Below are 20173 nucleotides of genomic sequence, written 5' to 3' on the forward strand. Positions count from 1 at the left end.
AGGCTAGGGGTTACCGACGGTGCAAGGTACGGTCTTGGCAACAATAATTTTAACGGTAGAGACCTATAAGAGATTATAAGATAAACTATCATGGAAAAAAAATGACTAAAATTGATAAATTTGACAAATATAAAGACTAAATAGGTAATTAAATCGCATATTTAAACTTCCTTCAACTTTCCTTTTAAACCTTGCTTCGGCCCATGGAAATATCTATAGGCTCTTGAAGTAGCCCAATACAGAGCACACTATATTTTATCTCTCGATTCATTGGTTAGTTCTTTTTTTCTGTCCCTGTCCCTGTCTCTGTCTCTGTCTACTCCGTTTCGAAAACCCTGTGATGACGTAATCTCTGCCATGGTCATGCTTATTGCTTAACGCTTCGCTTTGTTACCTGCAAGCAAATAAACTAATTTAAGGTATTTTATTCTTCAACTTTATCACGCCCTATGCCTAATTGCCTTCTTTCTTTCCCCAATTTCCAAATTTCATGTTATTCCTTCAATCCGACACCTTTTTGCATGGAGTTTTTAATGTTAACCCTAATTTTTGAACCTTGTTTTTCGTAGAGTGTGTTGAGACGCGTTGATTTTGTGCTATCTCTTGTTCTTATGTGTCTTTAGTAATGACTTGTTATTGATTATCGCATTAATCTCAATGAATTGCCTCTTCATGTTTCTAGCAAGTCAAACAAAATGAACTTTAAATCCAATATAATCTGTATTTTTTGGTATGAAAAGTATGAAGCTTTTGGGAATTCTGTGTTTCTTTTCCTAATTATGGTTGTTGAGTATTATCAGATATCTGTATTCTAGGAGTCAAATGATTTCGGGGAGCAAAAGGAAACGCAGCCTAGGGGATAATCTCGACTGTGTTCGAGAGGCTGCTAGGCTGAAAGAAACTCCAGGCGAAAAAGATTCAGATGAAATGGACACAAGTGATGATGGATCCGTGGATCGTATCTCACAATTTCCTGATCATGTCATCCATCACATTCTATCACACCTTCGTAACGTGAACGATGCAATCCGAACCAGTGTTTTGTCCAAGAGATGGAGAGAACTGTGGTATTCTTATTCTGTTTTGATTTTTGATGAAAGAAAGTTTGCTGCAAAAATTGGACATGAAGATAGCAGTAATAAGGGAATGATGTTTAGAGATTATGTATCTAATTCTCTTCTTACCAGCAATGCAAAAAATTTGCAAATACGGAAATTGGTGTTGCACATGACCTCCTTTGACTTATTAGAAGATGCCCCATGTCTGGAACTTTGGCTAAATATTGCTATCTACAGAAACATCAAAGAACTAGATCTCCATGTTGGCATCAAGAATGGCGAGTGCTATACTTTACCACAAACTGTCTTTTCATCCAAAACATTGACTGGCATAAGGTTAAGTGGTTGCAAACTGGGAACTTGCAATAATATAAAGCTTCCTTATCTGCAGAAGCTTTATCTGCGCAAAATTCCCTTGGTTGAGAACTTTATTCAAAATCTTATTTCCTGCTGTCATTCAGTTGAGGATTTAAGAATCATAAAGTGCTCAGGTTTGAAGCATTTGCATGTTTCAAATCTCATTCGACTCAAAAGGGCTGAGATCCACCACTGCATTCAACTGAAGAAGGTTGAGATCAGTGCTCCTAATCTTGACACATTTTGGTATTGTGGCAAGAAAACAAGTCCCTGTAAAGTTAGTTTGGAGGGGTGCACATCTCTGAAAAGGTTGACATTGGAGCATCCCCAAGTGACTCGTGATTTTTGTGAAAATCAGTTCTCCAATTTTCCCTTACTTGAAAAATTGGATTTAAGTATGTCCAATAATAAGAGTAGATTCATTATTATTTCAAATCCTCATCTTGAGAAATTCACTTTGAAAGGATGCAAGAAACTGGGTATTGTTTTAGTAGAGGCTCCTAATCTTTTGTCTTTTGAGTGCAAGGGTGAGACTATGCCCTGGGTTGAGATTCACCCTTTCGGACTCACACAGGCCAAGCTTTCTTTTGTACCTAAATCTGAACCTAGAGTTGTTGGATATGGTGACAAGATTTGGATTAGGATGAAATCATTCATTCAAAAGTTCAATCGTGAACGATTTAAATTGGTTCTCTATTCTAATAAGGTACTTTCCTTTTAACGTTATAGTCTTATTTGGTTGGCTTCTTTGATGAATTTCCATTTCTAAAGAACTCTTTAGCCTCATTTATTTTTCATTACCTGGTGTTTTGATCCAGAGTATTGTTATTCATGAAGATTTGAACAACGTCATATTGCCTCCAGTGCCTGACCTCGGCTGTGAAATTATCAATTCATCAGCATGCATTGATGATGCTTTGAATAGTTTGTTACGGAAATTGCACCCAGTGACTCTATCTATAATTTCTCCCACCGACAGTAAATTCCCCAAGGTATGTTAGTTCTTTTTCTTGTCTTTGTTTCCAATTCATACATACATTCATGTTGAATTTAAATATCTGTCGTCAATGATGAAGCAAAATATTATTACCGCTGGAAGCCTTCTTGAACTGCTTTTGCCATTAACTGGAAAAATGACAATTGCAGTTAGTTTATGAAATGATGAAGAACAAAGACAAGGACCCAATCTGTTGCATATATAGTACTTCCAAGAATAAATGTTGGCGGCATCTCCTGAAGGATGTCAACTTTGAAGACCTAAATGATGTAAAGTTTGAAGACATCGAAGTGAGTGAAGACAGTAGGACTTCTACGTGGTATAATTGGTTGAAGACTGAGTATACAACATTGGAGTGTCAAATTACTAATCTTAGATTGTGCTGGAATTCTCATGAACATGACATGGAGACATGAAAGACTTGTTTACAAATGATTGACAAAAAATTGTTTTAAAGAAAGTTGTGCTGTGGAATTTGTTCGTTTTCTTTTTCCCCCCTTTTTGTTACTGTTATATTAAATTATGATACAGTGGATACTTTGTTTGTAGGAAAACAATATACGCTCCATTCTGGACAATTTTAGTGTTCCTGATATTCTAAATTCCATTTGACATCGAATATAACCCGTGAGAATCAGTGATGCCCACAATGGTGGCCAGCTAATATATCGCAAATTATAATTGAAAATGAGCGATTTGAAATGTATAGTTCCGATTCGTTTAGTATTACTATACTTTATTGAAAAGAAAAAGTGATATTCTTCTAAAATTGTTCGAATCAGATGCTGCATAATTGTACTAATTTGTTGCTTAAATAAACATCATTTTGCATTCCAATCAGTAGCTGCGCTATCATAACGTATCGTTGCTTCTTGCGATATCTTGTATACGCCCCCTTTGGAAGTTAATAGGCCTTATGGTAAAGAACAGATTGGATAACTATCGTTTTTCCTTTTATAATAATTTTTGTTTCTTTTGTTCTTTAACGTTGGTCGTTAGAACTAGTTGTCCCGTCCAAATACATGATGTAGAAAATCGCCTGTTTAGCATATGCTGTTGTTAAAATTTCCATCGTTTATGGTGTAGGTATGCTTATGTTCTAGATTCGTTTCTTCATAGCTAAACCAATAGGGCAATACATTTTGCAGGAAGGAAAAAGTAGGAAGAGGAGCATAATATTGGGACCATGGGGAGGCAATGGTGGAAATAGCTGGGATGATGGAACCTTCACAGGGGTGAGAGAAATCAAACTAGTTTATGGTCATTGTATAGACTCAATCCAGGTGGTTTATGATAGGAATGGCAAGCCTTTAACAGCTAAAAAACATGGAGGAGTTGGAGGTAACAAAACAGCTGAGGTAAGTTCAATTATTACTTCTCTTTGCTTCACTATTTCATCAAATTCCAAACAAATAGAAAAAGTATTCTGTTTGTTCATGTATCCTAGATTAAGCTGCAATTCCCAGATGAGTTCTTGGTCAGTGTGAGTGGCCACTACTGTCCAGTTGTTCGTGGAGGCACCCCCGTCATTCTATCATTGACATTCAAGAGCAACCGCAAAACCTTTGGACCCTATGGAGTTGAAGAAGGGACTCCATTCACTTTTTCAATAGATGGAGGCTGTGTTGTGGGTTTTAAGGGGCGAAGTGATTGGTATTTGGATGCAATTGCTTTCACTTTGTGTAATACACGATCAAAGTCGCTGCTTCAGAAGGTTCAGAGGGGCTTGTTCTGGTTAACAAGCACTGCTCCAAAATCTTCATCCTCCAAGGATGGCTAGAAGACCAACAAAATTGAGAGTTCTCTATGTATAATGTACTGGAAGAGTGTAGATTTCTGATACAGTTGTGCTTCTTCAGATCTTTCATTTTTGTTTACTAGCTTTATCAGGAAACGCATAGTTTTTGAGTGAACTATATTATGATTGTAATGAGGATATTGTCTTCTTAGCCAACAAGCCATAAAAAAATGTTAATTGACTATATATAATACACACACACGAGGAGGTGGGTCTCATTTTCGGCAAATAAGGGAGGTGGAGACAGATTCACTCACTTTGTCGCCCCTAATGTTTAATGTGCTGAATAGCATACCATGTTTGATAGTCTGACTTCAGTTCAATGTTTTCCTACTGCAAACATGCTGTAAAAAGAAAAGAAGAAAATTTTCAGCTTTTTCATCATGTTTGGGATGCTGCATACACATTTTTGGGATGCTGCATACACATTTATTTGTGCAAATTTCTGTTTTCTTCCCCACTTTTGCGTATCTCAAGTGTATTGCTGTATTGTTCTGATTTGTGTCTACCACGGAATAGAAAGAAAAAAAAAAAGGTGGATCACGAGGGCATAAGCCCCGTTCTGTTAGTCGAGAAACCATGTGAATGACTGTGATATTGGCCAATATCTTCGGCGGGACTAGCGAAGGCTCCACACGCGTCTCAGCCCCTCGCCCCAAAGGAGCGAGACTAGTCCCAGCTCGAAGTTAACCCGTTTCCGAGTCTGCATCTCTGCAGTCGTGGCCCGGGGACTTTCCTGAGTCCAGCAATAAGCATAGACCCACTCACATCGCCTCATGATCCAACTTACATTTAGAACTTGAACTGTTATAAAGGTTTTCAAAACATCTCTATTTAGCGATGTGGGACTTATTCTCACCATAAGTTAATAGCTGCTGCGAGCTGACTTAAAATCAAATTAGCCAATATTAGCTTTGCATGTTTGGATTAGATTCAGTTTTCTCATAATTAATTTCTAAACCATGTTGAGAGTCAAAGCAATAGACAGTTGCTTCTACTTTTTCAATTTTTCACCCTGGGTTGGGTCCTAGAATCAATTCTAGTAGCCATCTAAACATGTCCTTCCTACTAACTGATGCAATACAATGCTCTGCCAGATTAGTTAAAATGTATTTACTTTTTGTTTAAATTTTCAAGTTGTGACTTGTAAGGGTATGACTAAATTTTTATTTGTTTTAATTGTAGAATCTTGAGCTAAAATAACAGGTGAATTGTCATATATATAACATACATAGTACTTATCCAATACTTTTGAAATTTGACGATAGTATCATAAACTATGAAATAATATGCTTAACCAATTGGATTGGAGGTTTCTTTAACTGAACGGTTAGAAAATAAAATAAAAAACGAAAGAAAATAAATACGAAGAAGATGCATAGTCTTGAATTAAATAACAAAAATAAAAGTAGCAAAATAAATATAATTGACAGCACATGAATAATGCATTATAACATACAATAAGCACAAGGAAAAAATAAATTAGGGAAAGAAAGATATAGTCTGGGTTGAAGCGCGTAAACGGTATCCTTAGAGAGAAAACGCCCTACTGCACTAGTAGGAAAATTTGATTGCGCTCCTCTCCCAAGATACGACAACCCGTTGGTTCCGATCGTGTGCAGCGAAAGGATCCCCGAACCTCATGAACAACCATGCTCTTATTCTCAAGAAATAAGGTTTTATAAGAGAATAAATAAAATGTTAGGGAGAAAAGAATGAGATTGTAACTCGGTCCGTATTCTCTTTCTAGAGAGAAAAAAAAGATTATATATAAGCATTTATGCAACAACAGAATAATATGACCGTTGGATAACAACTTAGAGGTATCAAAACAACCTTAACAAATTGTTGACTCATTAAAATAAAATCTTAAGAAAATCTAAAATAAATATTTTATTTTATAAAATAGAATTAATATATATTTATAAATTTTAAATTAAAACACAAATATTTACCAACATTACCCCACATAATTTAAAATTTTAAAATATATTTTCTAAAAGATAATTTGTATAAAAACATAAGAGAAAGAACATATGATATTGTATTTCGGTATAAGGAACATTCCGGGTTTGAGCCTTATACCTAGTGTTTATGAACTTCCATCCGAGAAAAATGTAGTGACTTGATTGTCTTGAACTACATATTCTTTAACCGGACTTTAGTACACAACCCCTACAATATTGGCGTTCAATTAGGTTCTAATCAGTGGTAGCACGTTACACGGCCTTGCACTTGTATCTTGTTTCGTGAGTGTCACTTAGAGATTAGTCCATATCTCACAGTGACGGTTCCACCACCACACTCACTAGGTGAATCCTCAAAGAGTGGGTTGTGACCCCCACCCCTACAATAATTGTCATCGGATTCATTAAGAGGTATTTTTTTTAAACCAAAAATACACATATATAAATACCTCAACCTTAATATTGTCACAATTTATAATACACCTCGTCATAGGAATGAGAAACGGAACAGCTCTGCCAAATTTCATTTTGATGTACTTTAGTTAACAAACAATTTCATTGTTACCCGTTGAACTCCATTCATGGGATCACCAATCACACGGAGACGTGTGTCTATTATTGTAACTAAATAATGGGCTTTAATCTCATTCCCCTTGACGACTCAAATACTTGTTGACATGTCAACCTTTTCGTAAACGGATCCGCAATATTATTTTCTAACCTGACAAAGTCAAGAGAAATGACACCATGAGAAATCAAATTTCTAATAGACTTATGTCTCACTCTTAAGTGTCTTCTTTTTTCATTAAAATTTTGCTAGTCACTTTAGATATAACAATTTGACTATCACAATGCATTGGAATTGGAGGTATACACTTATTTAATAATGACAAATCACATAATACATTTTTAAGAAATTCAATCTCACTAGTAGCAGTATGTAAAGCAATAATTTTGCTTTCATGTGAAATAATAATTTGTCTAGTAGATTTTCATGATACTGCACAACTAGTTAAAGCAAAGACATAACCACTTGTCATTTTTATTTCATCAAAATCAGAACTTCAAATTTGTATCACTAAATCCCTCAATTATTTTCCAATCTACCAACTGCATGTGCAATATCAACAGGCCTAGAGAAGTTTGTCAAATGCAACAAAGAACCGATACTTTGAGAATATTTATGTGAAGAAATTCTTTTACTCAAATTTTTCTTTAACTTGATGGATGAGTCATAAGGAGTAGAAACATGTTTCACATCAAAATAATTAAACTTCTTTAATATATAGTTTTTCAACATAATAAGATTGGGTAAAAAATCATAATCATTTTTCTCTATAAGCTTAGTACCCAAAATCACATCTACACAACCAAGGTCTTTCATATCAAAATTTTTAGACAAGAAAAACTTCACATCATTTATGAAATGCATATTACTATTAAATATCAATATGTCATCCAGATACAAACATAAAATGACACATCCATTATCATCAAATTGTTTCACATACACACATTTATCACTAACATTAATTTGAAAATCATACAAAAGAATAACTTAATCAAACTTTTGTGTCAATGCTTTGGAGCTTGTTTCAAATCATACAAAGATTTAACAATTTATTTTTTAAGGAAAAAGATTTTCAAAGAAAGTAACATCTCTAGATTGCATAATAGTAACATTAGAAATTTCAGTCACTTCTGAATTAACAACTAAGAATCTATAAGTAATATTATGTAAACAATATCCAACAAAATACAATTAATATTTTTTTCAAATTTTCCTTTTCTTATTAATAAGGATATTAACATTTACTAAACACCCCCACACTTTAAGATATTTTAGATTTGGTTCTCTTTTTCTCCATAGCTCATAAACAAAATATAAAACTTCACCAAAGTGTTTATTTTATTGTTTTTGTGTGTTATATTTTCACAGGCTTATCTTTTATCAATGAGTTATATATAAAGAAACAATCAGTCAACATGTAACAACAAAATACTTGCAGTAATAATAATAATGTTAAACAATAGAAATTAAAAAACCAAACAACAAACGTTCTGATTTTAAATACTTGTGTTCACAGGATCATTTGACTAAGTAAAAGATAACTTCCTAAGGCATGAATGAAAGTAGTGAGATGCTTTTAGTTTTTTTTTTCACACAAACTAATTTTGAAAGCATTTTATCTTTAAAACCATCATTAATAAATAAAATATATTTTAATAATAAATTTCAAATTATAAGAAAATATTTTTCAACATTCTCACACTAATTTAAAAATTTAAAGAAATAAAATAATATAAAAAAGCATTTTTAATGCAGCATAAAGACTCAATGTATCTATTATACATATTTTGATAAAATAGGATGCTACCGCAAAAAGGAATATGCAAGAAGAAAGTATAAAGACTTTTCTCTCTAAGACTGTTAGAAAATAAAATAAAAAATGAAAGAAAATAAATAGGAAGAAGATGCATAGTCTTGAATTAAATAACAAAAATAATAGTAGCAAAATAAATTTAATTAACAGTACATGAATAATGCATTATAACATACCATAAGCACAAGAAAAAAATAAATTAGGGGAAGAAAGATATAACCTGGGTTGAAGCGCATAAACGCTATTCTTAGAGAGAAAACACCCCCCTGCACTGATAGGAAAATTTGATTGCGCTCATCTCCCAAGATACAACAACCCGTTGGTTCCGATCGTGTGCAGCGAAAGGATCCCCGAACCTCATGAACAATCATGCTCTTATTCTCAAGAAATAAGGTTTTATAAGAGAAGAAATAAAATGTTAGGGAGAAAAGGATGAGATTGTAGCTGGGTTCGTATTCTCTTTCTAGAGAGGAAGAAAGATATATATAAACATTTATGCAAACTTAGAGGTATCAAAACAACCTTAACAAATTGTTGACTCATTAAAATAAAATTTTAAGAAAATCTAAAATAAATATTTTATTTTATAAAATAGAATTAATATATATTTATAAATTTTAAATTAAAACACAAATATTTAACAACATGAACTTGCATAAATTTTTAAAAATTAAAAATAAAACATGATGGACCTTAACAGAATTAGAAACTCCAGCGTTTCTCCATACTCGTGCCGCCTCCCATGCTGCAGTTGCATCATCACCTCCCAATATGCTTTGTGCTTACGGCCTCACATATTCTTGTTATCAGACTCGCAGTGCAATGAAATATTAAAAAGAGATGTAAACATTAAAAATTGTGTAAAAAGGATGCATTCATATGTTCCATTCTTCTTGAAAGTGAACTTTAAATGTGTTGTGTTCCATTTCAATCACAATTTGTCAGAAAACTTTGTCACTGCACTATTTTCAGTTCTGATTGAGGACATTTAACTCCACTCCAATCTATGAATTTCTTTTTAATTTGTATGAAGATTAGGTGGGTGAGCACACATTTGAGAGGTGAGAGCAAAGTTGCCTCTCATTTAAGGTATGGTATACGGTAACGCTGAAGAGAATCAAGCGAAGTAGGGAGTTGCAGTTGTAGGTCTTGAAGTGAATTGCAATGGGTATTCTATTGTTATTGAAACACACAAGAAAAAGGGGCTTCTCACTTTTGGAATTGAAACTCGAAAGACAAGGGGGTACGTTGCCAGATCATTCATGCCATTTATACGAAAATTGTTTAGTAACATTAAGTATTTCTCTTAACAAATAGAAGCATCGTTGGGGGAGATAAATACTAGTAACATTGTCTTAATCATCTGAGGTAGTCATATATCAAACGGTAAGCATGTGGTACCACTCATTTTGTATGAATTCTGTAGGTCTCTGTTAAAAATCAAGATTTTCGGAAGGGGCTGGAGTGAAGATTTATAGCTTTTTCACGAATATGAATTACTGGCTCTATATGAACATATTCTCTGGCTTGATGAGTGATCATCTCGGGTGTGTTTATCAATGTAGCAGTCTTCAATATGATTTCTCTCTTTTGTGGCATTTTTATTGATTCATGACGCAGTGAAAACTTCCATCTACTATTCCAATTGAAACAACTTGAAGCAACTTTGCATTGAATTAAAATATTTATATGTCCTTCCTACTTATACAATGCTTTGCCAATACAATTCTTACGGACGACAAAGTAAAGCAGTCAGTTGAAACAAAGCTTCAAATTAATTAAAGCTTAAATGCAATTCTCATCTTATTTTTTGAAATATGCAATTTTTTATTTTAAAATAAACACATTTAATTTTTTTTTAAATTCATAACTTCAATCTCTTATTTTGAAACAGAAACATTTAATTATTCACTCTTATAAAAAGACATTTTGATCTTTTTGTTAAACTGAAAACATTAACATTTTTTTATTATAACAAAGACTAAACACATAATTTCGAATCAGATCACTAAATTTATTTAAGTCATATTAGATTAATTTCTCAACAATCAACATTTTTTGAATTTGATGGAATGATAAAAATGATAAATTTTTACAAAACTGAAGAATTAAATATCTTTATTTTAAAATAAAGAGACTAAAATTATAAATTTTTAAAAAACATGAAAAAAAATATCTTTATTTTAAAATAAAAAGATCAAAATTATAAATTTTAATAAATAAGCTAACTAAAATTACATTTAAGTCATTAATTAAGACAAGGCGTGGATTGGAGTTCATTGCAGCGTAAAAGTATTTGTTTTGCCCACCAAAACAAATCTGCTTCAAAAGAAAACTTTGCGTCTGAACACTCTTGCTGCATTCTTGATTATTTTCTTTGTTTTCTTATTATTTTATATTTTCGGTTTTGCGCTAGTCTTGATTTTCACAAGAGACATTGATAACCACAGGAGACTAAGGAGCGTGAAAATCTGCAAGTTGTTCAAACTGTGGAAAGTTCCGAACAAAAAATGTACCCATCATTTTTTTCTGAAAAAATTGTAGGCATACTCCTGTAACTCTTAGATCAGATGATTCATATACTTGCATTTTGTGAGGGTAAACGTAGTTTATAAACGTGTATGACAGAAGCTGTGCCTTCCAAAATAGCTTACCCACAATAAGATTGATATGGCATCTGCATCTATACTGTGTAAGAAGATAAATTTATTGATAAATAAATTTATTGATAAATGATTTTACGGTTTCTAAATAGATCTACCAGGCTCCAGAGTAATTTTAAAACAAATGGAAGGCCAACAGCAGCTCAAAAATTCCCAGGGTTGTGAAAACTAACTCCAAAATCATTGGAACACCACAACAATGATGCTACCAATAAAGGCTCCCCTGTGAGTCTCAACTGTTTTCAGGAGATTCATTTAGTTACAAGTCAGCTTTCATTTATAGTCACACAATTGTTTGAGTAAGAACTCAGTTTCAAATAGAATTAAGAATGAATATGGTCATGAGCAGCATAGGTCTACTCAATGCTCTCATATTCTGCCCACAAAAAATTTCCAGGTTCCAGTTCATTTCTGCAAGATGTTTTCTTTCTGAATGTGGATGTAGATGAGGTTAAGGTAATGGAAAAATATAAACATGCATCCCATTTTTGAGGGTATGGGTGGAGAGAGAGAGAGAAAATGATAGATGATGTGATGGAAAGTGAAGTGAGAGATAGAAAAAAAATGGAGTGGAAGTGGAACGGAAGAGAAAGTGAATGTGTGAATATAAGAACCCTAAGGTAATTTATGTGTATAACCTATGGTGGAGAGGGTCTTCTTTTTTGGTTTGCTGTTTTATATACCACCACATCTTCGAGATTCTCAAATTAATTTATTTATATGTTTGTGCCTCTAACTAATTTGCAAAACATGCAATGCTATAATGTCCATAGGTAAAGGATTCAAAAAATATTTCCTAATTATTTATTTCAAGATTCAAAACCAAACTGAGGTCATGTGGGCTGTGTTTATATCAACAAGCATAGTATCACCAGAGCTAATTTCTAATCTATTTGAATGGTTTAAAAGGACAAATTCTATGCATGATCGCAGAGTATCACTTGGATTTATAATTCACTCAAGTCTTAACCACCTTTTGCTCTACATTTTTTGTTCTATCTATGAAGTTGCCCCCAAGTTGGAAACTAAACCCATGCCTGCCTATCAAGTGGATAAAACTGTTTAATTTTGGAGAGAAACAGAAGGCTGGATAATCTCATAGCCAGAAGAAAAGTAAGAAAAATATTAAAGTTGCAACCTGAGAAGGGCTCATTAATAAAAAAATAAAACAATTTCAGCAGCTACGAGTGCTTACTTAAAGAAACAATCCTTTACTAAATGCCTGGTTCTGCCCCATCTCTTATGGCAAGAAGCCTACATGACATCCTCTATCATTCTGAAATGCAGTCTCAAGCACCCATGCGGAGAGGAAAATACTGAAACGCATTTTTCTTTATGCAGACAAGCGTTTAATGGATTTTCTGCACAGCCTGTAACTCACGAAGGATGCAAAGCAAACTCCAATTCATTGTTCCAAAACATAAGAGAAAAAGACAAATATAAGCATTCTATTAATGTAGTAATAAGCATTCACACGATGACACTAACACGAAGCGAAGGCCATAACACCCCTCAAAGGGGGAGTCCACATAACAAGTGCCAACCGAACTCGGTTAAATATACACAAACATATAGTATATAATATTCCACTGCATCAGCAATGAGAATCGAGAAACGATGATAGTATTATTACAGAGTAATTAACCTCTAGCCTTGAGTTCGGCCAGGCGGCGAGACAAGTCGTCCTCGTCGACCTTGTCGGCCTCCTTGGCAGGGACGGCGTGAGCGGCGGGCTGCGGGAGGCCGACGGAGACCTCGAGGCCGTAGTCGTCGGCAACCTGCTGCATGAGGCTGTTGACCTCTCCTTCGGGAGTGGAGAGGGAGGTGGATCCGGCCATGGCGCTCTCCATGAACTCGGCCTGGACCTCCATGTTCACGAACTGCTTCTCGAACGAGTCCATGGTCTCCGACATCTTCTGGAGGTTCCCCGTGGCCAGCGATGACTCCAGCGATTTCACGATGTTGCCCATCGACTTGCTGATCGTCGTCATCTTCGCCTGCGTGTCGAGGCGGGCGACCACGGCGTCGAGGCGCGAGGCCAGGCGGAGGTAGTTCATCTGCTCCGTGCGCTTACGGATCGCGTTCTCCGCGTAGATTCGAGCGCCGTCCATGTTGCCTTTCTCGATCGCCTTCTTCACCTTCAGCTTCTCCGATTTCTCCTCCTTCTCGCACTTACGCGATTGACGCTGCAGCGATTTCGAAGTGAATTTCAATTCCATGATCTGGTTCATCAGCTTCTCCGTGTTCCCCATCCTTACCGCTTTGCTTTGCTTAGGGTTTTTCTATTCCCAAAATTCAGAAATACAGATATAGAGACAGAGAGAGATAGGGAAATTGGATTGGAATTTCGAATTTTGAGTTGTGTCCTCCTTTGTAATTTTTATTGATTGATTGGGTTGGGCTGCTTCCATGAACCATCCTTACCACTTTCTCTCTCCGCTCTCCCAGTTCTCACACGGCCCAAACTCTGTGACTGATAAATCTAAACTTAATTACAATCTCAATCATTGATTTTCTAATTAATAGTTATTAATTATTGCTTTTTTATCATTTAAAGTACAATTTCCTCTGTATGATATTTTGAGGAGCCAAATAATTATTTTAATGTTATTTTAAAGATATTTACTAATATAATATTTTTTTGGAGGTATTGTCATGCATTAGAAGTATTCCTCTGTAGGTTGACTACATAATACATATTTTGCTATAATTTTAAAATCATAATTTGAGGGAGGAAGAATCGTTTTCCAAAAAAATAAAAATATCTCATTTAATTTTTTAAAAAATAATTCATTATAAATTATAAAATTAATCCTTATAAAGTAAAATATCATTTAATACATATAAATTTAAAATATTGACATATACTATCTCCGGACCAAAACTATTAATGTTCTAGCTTATATTCTTTTTTTTTGTTCAACTAAATTTAAGTCTCATTAATTATTATTATTTTCACATACACTTATTAAACATAATGTATTTCACAACTGCTTCCAGTGAGTATGTAGTTTGTCAATAATAATATTTTTTAAACTGTACACGTTAGCCTTAAAAGCTTAGGTCAAAAAGTAATATGATAAAGCAATATCTCTATATCGAACTTGTAAAACATAAATCATTTCTAAACAATATTTAACCAGTCAAGTTAGAATAGTTCACAAATAAGTCAAGTCATAACTCATTTACCGCCGTAACAACTCATGACTGTACACAGCATTCATCTGATCATGCTCTAATTGCCCCGTGCATTGGGTGAGTCAGTTAAAGTTGTTCCCAAAACTATAGTTACAATTGTTCCAAATTGTTTTTAAAATTATTAGAGAGCCTGGGCTTGTTCGACCCTTTTCTGTTCAAGGGATAAAATTTGTGTCTAGTTATGGCGATTCCACCTTCCTTGTCAGATGATATACGATAATATGAACATCCATCCTTCTTACTTAAATCATCTCTTGAAAAAAAAAAAAACCAACCCAGTTGAAAGCTATAACATAGTTCCAGTTGTTGTCTATTGAAAACTCACAATAATTGCCTCTCCAAACAAAACTCGAAAATCTAAATTTTGGTTCTGGAACACAAACTACAAAAGGGGGAAAAGGATGGTAGTAATGTAGAATGCAATTTAACTTTCTAATTTCACTTCCTGCTAGGGACCTTCACAGCCTGTCTGTTCCTCTTCTTCACACCAGACTTAGCAACTCTGAGGCTCCTATTGACAGCGCTCAACCTTGCCAGAGCTGCCTTTTTGAGATCAGGCCTGTAGTAGTTATCTGCTACCTGCAAAGGCAGTAAAATTAGCAGCGTAGATTTAAAGAATTAATAGGCAGTGCAAGATTACGCAGCAAGCATTCAAAGAGCAGAGAAAGAAACCGTAACAAGTTAAAAAAATTATAAAATAAAATAAAAATAACCACTATCGTTAAAAATAATTTTAAAATTGCATAGGCAAAAAAGCAAATTATGTTTATTCACAGCAAAGAAATTTACGAGAATGAGTAAAATATTTGTGGCAGCCAAAAAACTAATTTCATATTAAACACCAAATGCAGATTGAGAGGGTATTGTTATGTAATTTGTAGTGCAGGCGGTAGCATTAAGAGAAAATAGTTAATTAGCAAAGGAAAGAGAGGCCAGAATCGTATTAACAAATTATTAAAGCTCAGAAGCCAAGCGTAACAGGTAAATTTCATTGAAGTAATCCTACTAGGGATTCCTTCTTACATGTTAGAGGCTCATCACTGCTGTTGGAAACTCATTCATGTTGGCAGAGGTTAAAAATGGTTTCCATTTAAAACCTGATATACCAGAACAAGTTTCCAACCGTCACATTTATCAATAAGCCAACTCATTCAATTAAAATATATAGAAAATGTGAGAAACTGTACAAAAAAAATGTAAAAAAGGAATCAGCTTTTTGAAATTATACACTATTTACTCCATGATATTAACATATAACACAGAAGTCACCCTCCAAAAAGAATTGAATTCATGAAATAACTTCTGAATTTTAAAAGCTCAGAAGCCAAGCGTAACAAGTAAATTTCATCGAAGAAACCCAACTAGGGATTTCTTCTTACATGTTATAGGCTCATCACTGCTGTTGGAAAATCATTCATGTTGCCAGAGATTCAAAGTGGTTTCCAACAGTTAAATTTATCAAAGAACCAACACATTCATTTAAATTAAAAATAAAAATAGCATGTGAAAAACTGAAGGACAGCATGTCGCGTAAATTCTTCTTATGTTGCACCAAACACGTTAAGCTAGCACCATCAGCCGAAAACAAAATAAAGCAATCACCAAAAGCTATATAGACAAGATATCTTTAACAGCAAACAATCACTCATTCCTGACAGTTTGATGCATCAAATTCTTTTGCAATTGAACTGCAACAACTCGAAAATTTTCACACACATGAAGACAACCCCAAAATAATCCACTTGGGGCACTTGATGGGGAGAAAAGGTAATCAACCCAGCACACACTACAAAATGTAAAACAAAAAGGCATAGAACAATTTTTCAACATTCTTTCAGTAAGCAGAAGCAGTTGGATTTGACATCAAATATAAATGTAGCTACCGAAGAAAACGAATAATAGGAACACAATCAATTTTTTGGAATAATACAACATCAAAGTTACCTGATTTTGCACTGCCTTTGCCATCCTCCGGAACTCCTTTTTCATGACAGATTTGTGAAGCAAAACAGCAGGCTTGTTTTGCTTCTTTGTCTTGGTTGTTGCCAGCAACACAGACTGGTCTTTACCCGCAGGTTGAACAGTGACAGTTTTCTTGTTCGCCAAACCTATCATACCACCGCAAACATAAAATTAGCTTTATTCACAATGTGAAAACCTAATTCAACGCTTCAGTTTTCCACGATTAATAACACATTTGAAAATAACTTTCGCTTGGGTAAAGAGATAATTACCGGAGTACTTGAAAGTGTTGAGGTTGTAGAGATTGTTGGGCTCTCTGCTGAACTGCACGCTCTGAGTGCCCCTTCCGAACTCTTTCACCAAGAAAGAGTTGTTCTTCTTTACGACCTCCCATATGAGCTGTCCTGGTACGGTCGCCATCTTCTTCTCTTCACCGGAGACGCACCGCACACAAATCTAGATTGAGATGAACGCTGAATGAATGCAGAGGAATGGTTTTCTTTATGGCACGACAATATATATGTATATGGAAAACCCTAATTGCTTTGGAATAGACCCGGCTGGGGCTTTACTTGTTATTATTACTGGGCTTACAGCCCATCTAATAGAACATTCACGGAATAAAAGGGCCCGAAGCCCAAAGAACATGCCACACACAAAAGATTTCCAATGTTGAAGACAAAAAAGTAATATCCCAGTGTTAAAGTGAAATTGAAGAGAAAAAATGCAATCGTTGGAAAAATAATTGAAATAATCGCCAAATTTCATAAAATAAATAGGTTTAATTAATTTTTTTTTATCTTTTTGAGCATGTTTGTTTCCACATTGCCACACAAATTTTTCACTCTTTCCAATGAATAAAACGTCCGAAGTAACAAATTTTGATCTTTTGTGTTGTATGCTTCGAAATGATACAAATTTCATTGGAAATGTTTATTTAAATATGAACTATACATGTGTCAACTTGTCATTTTAGTTTCTATATCTAAAATTTCTAAGTTTTAATTCTTATGCAAGCAATTTTTTTAATATATATTTTAGTCTTTGTAACTCCATTTTGTGATGATGTGATGGTTTTTCACTAAAAACTAACACACATGGACTAATGTATACAAATTAGATGTATAGAAACTAAATGTACGAAAACCAAAAAGGTTCCATAGTTACTTGAACTTTTTAATAAATTCCCTCTTCATGAGCATTTGGAATTGCTTATTAAAATATATTGGAAAAAATAAAATTGTCAAATTAGCCGTTGATGGTCTTGAAGACTTTTGTTCCATTGCTATGTAACTTTAAAAAATCCCAAGTTGACACTTATTAGTTATATTAATGTTTAAATATGTTTTTAATTTTTGTAAATATGGTTACTTTATTTAGATGTATGTTACGTACTTACGTTATTAGTACATAATGATAAATAAAAAATTGTTTTTTAAAATTTAATAAATGTGATGGAGATATCTATGCAATGTCGCTAGCTTTACATTTTCTAAATTGTATGAGGAAACTATAAATTAATGTTATGCTTTATTATCTATGTTCTTCACGACAATAACAAGGAAGTATAATTTTTCAATACTAACAAAAAAAATTTAAAGTAAATAGTGATTTTTATCTTTAAATGTATATAAGACTAATAAATTTATTTTAAGATAAAAATTCAAATTTTAATCCTCTAAAATAAAAAAAAATATGGTAAATCTTTTTATATGTAAACTTTCTTATGTTACCATTAATGTAAGAGCTTATGTGATTCATAAGAACAAAAATATTATAAAAATAATTATCAACATGATTACTAAATAAATTAGAAAAAAAATGTAGTAAATTTCTATTGGACTAAACTATTAATAAATTTTCATTGGATTAATTATCAAACCTCAAATTTGGAAACTAAAATTTGAATTTTTTATTTTTTGACGATGAATTTATTGGCACTTTAGGTATTTAAAAACGAAATTGACTATTTATCATTTTCTTTTTATGAAAATAAAAGAAGAAAAAAGTTATTAACCCAGCAACGGCTACATTTGGAAATTGATGTAGGGATTGTATGTTTAGACTTTCAACCTCATCAAGCTTTCTTTGTTTTCATTTATAAAACTCGTTGTCATTGAATGTGTAATTAATGCTTTGACTTTTACAAGCTCAACGACGAGGGGCGATGGATGAAATTTTGAAATATAAGAAGGTATTGATTTTTCACAAAATTATAGAGGATGCAAACAGTTACTATTATAAGTTTTGTTCAGGTATCTTATACATTTTACACTTACTCGTCATCTTAAAGTTGGATAAAAAAAAATGACGAAGGCAACGAATCAAAGAGAATGAAAAGAGTAAGAGTTCTCAGATAGTGAGGGAAAATATTCTCATTGTATTGAATTGAACGAATGGATACAAGAGAGAGAGAGTTTGTCATGTATTTATAGTTGCATAATATGCATGCGTTTGAAAGCTAAGATAGAGAGACATATTCGTGATGGATTAAAAAACTTGTAACGAAAATTAGCTATGGCAAGAGCATTTACAATAAAAGTAACTTATCATATTGCTTACAAAAAAATATTAGCGTGTCACATGTAATTTTAAATTTCTAAAAATTCAAGATAGTTATTTATATAAAAAATTATTTTTCATGAGTTACATAACTTAGTATTCAATATAAAAGAGAGAGAAAAAAATAATTAAACAACTTGCTAATAAAAAAATTTGTTGGAGAAAAAATTAATTGAAGTCACATAAATTAAGTTGAAAACCATTAAATATGGTATAAGTGAATGGCCATTGTGTGCAGCTGATGTGAATGCCTTCTTGATTATTATATTTTCTTTTGGTAAAATGAATTATTGATATAAATTATTTTAAAATGATAACATAAACTTCTTCAAAACAAATTGGAGTAATTATTCTCAGTATAATAGGCTAAAAAACCGCCAAATGTAACGAATCTATTTTTTTTTCTTACAAAAGCAACAATAAGGATGGAACTTAAAGGGCATCTATCTCAACTTCACCATTAGGAAAAAACTCATGAATTTAAGAAATCTTTAATTAGCTAAAAGTGAGTTTGACATCTAAAACTTCATTGTAAAAGTTATTAAACATGACAACAACAGGATTTCTTATCTCGTTCTTTCTCTCTATTCTCCATTTTTTATCTATGTTCCTAAAATCCAACAAGATGTAAATTTGTCCTCCATCTCTACCTCGTCCTATCCCGCCCTCAACATGCTTATGAAATTTTATAACAATATAATTTTTCATAAAATAAAAAATATAATTTTAAATAGTAATCGCAACATATTTTTAGATTATACATGACAACATAAAATTCAATTCAATAGTTTTATGCTTTAGTATGTTATATATATATATATATATATATATAATGATATTTTTGTAAATTAATTATTAGTGAGATGATTCAGTTAATAATCTCATCTTCAACCTTAAATCCGATTTTGACTGTTGGGAAAAATCTAAACTCAATTCTAATCAACCTAAATTTTTTCCATCAAAATCGGAATAAGTTTAGAACAGACCCCACTAATTCAGATCTCATCGTCATGCCTAAAAGTCATAATGGTATAGGCATAGCATTCATCCCCACCTCTGAAACCAAACTTGGCGAGGAGTTGTTGTCGACTACATTAATTAATTAGATGAAGGAAATAAATACGAATATTTTTTTTCTTCTTTTGGTATAAAAGATGTATTTCATTTCTTCATCATTTTAGAGGGCAAATAAATAGTCAGCGGTTCACAGTGAAGATTAAAATCATA

General features: G+C 33.1%; 3 protein-coding genes and 2 non-coding genes across 8 annotated transcripts; 1 reads left to right on the plus strand and 4 right to left on the minus strand.

Annotated features, from left to right (window-relative positions):
- Window positions 1-217: 217 nt before the first annotated feature.
- LOC114388374 (jacalin-related lectin 19-like) lies at window positions 218-4520 on the plus strand. Of its 4 annotated transcripts, none has more exons than XM_028348814.1 (5): window positions 218-419; window positions 801-2121; window positions 2234-2407; window positions 3561-3770; window positions 3860-4520. In XM_028348814.1, the coding sequence occupies exons 2-5, from the start codon at window positions 823-825 to the stop codon at window positions 4190-4192; spliced, it is 2016 nt and encodes a 671-aa protein (XP_028204615.1). In that variant the 5' UTR covers window positions 218-419; window positions 801-822; the 3' UTR covers window positions 4193-4520. The 4 variants fall into 4 exon arrangements, with proteins under 4 accessions (XP_028204615.1, XP_028204616.1, XP_028204617.1 ...); XM_028348815.1 differs by having other exon boundaries at window positions 816-2121; XM_028348816.1 differs by lacking the exons at window positions 3561-3770; window positions 3860-4520 and adding an exon at window positions 2562-3033 and having other exon boundaries at window positions 221-419.
- Window positions 4521-12645: 8125 nt separating this feature from the next.
- LOC114388417 (ESCRT-related protein CHMP1B) lies at window positions 12646-13584 on the minus strand. Its single transcript, XM_028348901.1, has one exon. It carries the CDS (start codon window positions 13474-13476, stop codon window positions 12865-12867), a length of 612 nt encoding a protein of 203 aa, XP_028204702.1. The 5' UTR covers window positions 13477-13584; the 3' UTR covers window positions 12646-12864.
- A 1050-nt stretch (window positions 13585-14634) lies between these two features.
- LOC114388683 (60S ribosomal protein L28-2-like) lies at window positions 14635-16926 on the minus strand. Its single transcript, XM_028349309.1, has 3 exons — window positions 16657-16926; window positions 16367-16530; window positions 14635-15001 (listed from the first exon to the last, which is right to left on the minus strand). Exons 1-3 carry the CDS (start codon window positions 16802-16804, stop codon window positions 14861-14863), a joined length of 453 nt encoding a protein of 150 aa, XP_028205110.1. The 5' UTR covers window positions 16805-16926; the 3' UTR covers window positions 14635-14860.
- LOC114388787 lies at window positions 15379-15469 on the minus strand. The gene has a single exon (XR_003661582.1). It is a non-coding gene; the product is annotated as a small nucleolar RNA R24 (small nucleolar RNA).
- Window positions 15735-15825, minus strand: LOC114388786. The gene has a single exon (XR_003661581.1). It is a non-coding gene; the product is annotated as a small nucleolar RNA R24 (small nucleolar RNA).
- Window positions 16927-20173: the final 3247 nt, after the last annotated feature.

The sequence above is a fragment of the Glycine soja genome, chromosome 15, assembly GCF_004193775.1.
Source record: "Glycine soja cultivar W05 chromosome 15, ASM419377v2, whole genome shotgun sequence".
Lineage (NCBI taxonomy): Eukaryota > Viridiplantae > Streptophyta > Magnoliopsida > Fabales > Fabaceae > Glycine > Glycine soja.

Bases quoted from the DNA above. Each gene is read 5' to 3' on its own strand.
- LOC114388374 (XM_028348814.1), top strand. From the start codon at position 823: ATGATTTCGGGGAGCAAAAGGAAACGCAGCCTAGGGGATAATCTCGAC. The intron at 2,122-2,233 runs GTACTTTCCTTT...GTTTTGATCCAG, and splicing joins TGGTTCTCTATTCTAATAAG to AGTATTGTTATTCATGAAGA. The intron at 3,771-3,859 runs GTAAGTTCAATT...CATGTATCCTAG, and splicing joins GAGGTAACAAAACAGCTGAG to ATTAAGCTGCAATTCCCAGA.
- LOC114388417 (XM_028348901.1), bottom strand. From the start codon at position 13,476: ATGGGGAACACGGAGAAGCTGATGAACCAGATCATGGAATTGAAATTC.
- LOC114388683 (XM_028349309.1), bottom strand. From the start codon at position 16,804: ATGGCGACCGTACCAGGACAGCTCATATGGGAGGTCGTAAAGAAGAAC. The intron at 16,531-16,656 runs GTAATTATCTCT...GTGGTATGATAG, and splicing joins CAACACTTTCAAGTACTCCG to GTTTGGCGAACAAGAAAACT. The intron at 15,002-16,366 runs GTAACTTTGATG...CTGCCTTTGCAG, and splicing joins CAAAGGCAGTGCAAAATCAG to GTAGCAGATAACTACTACAG.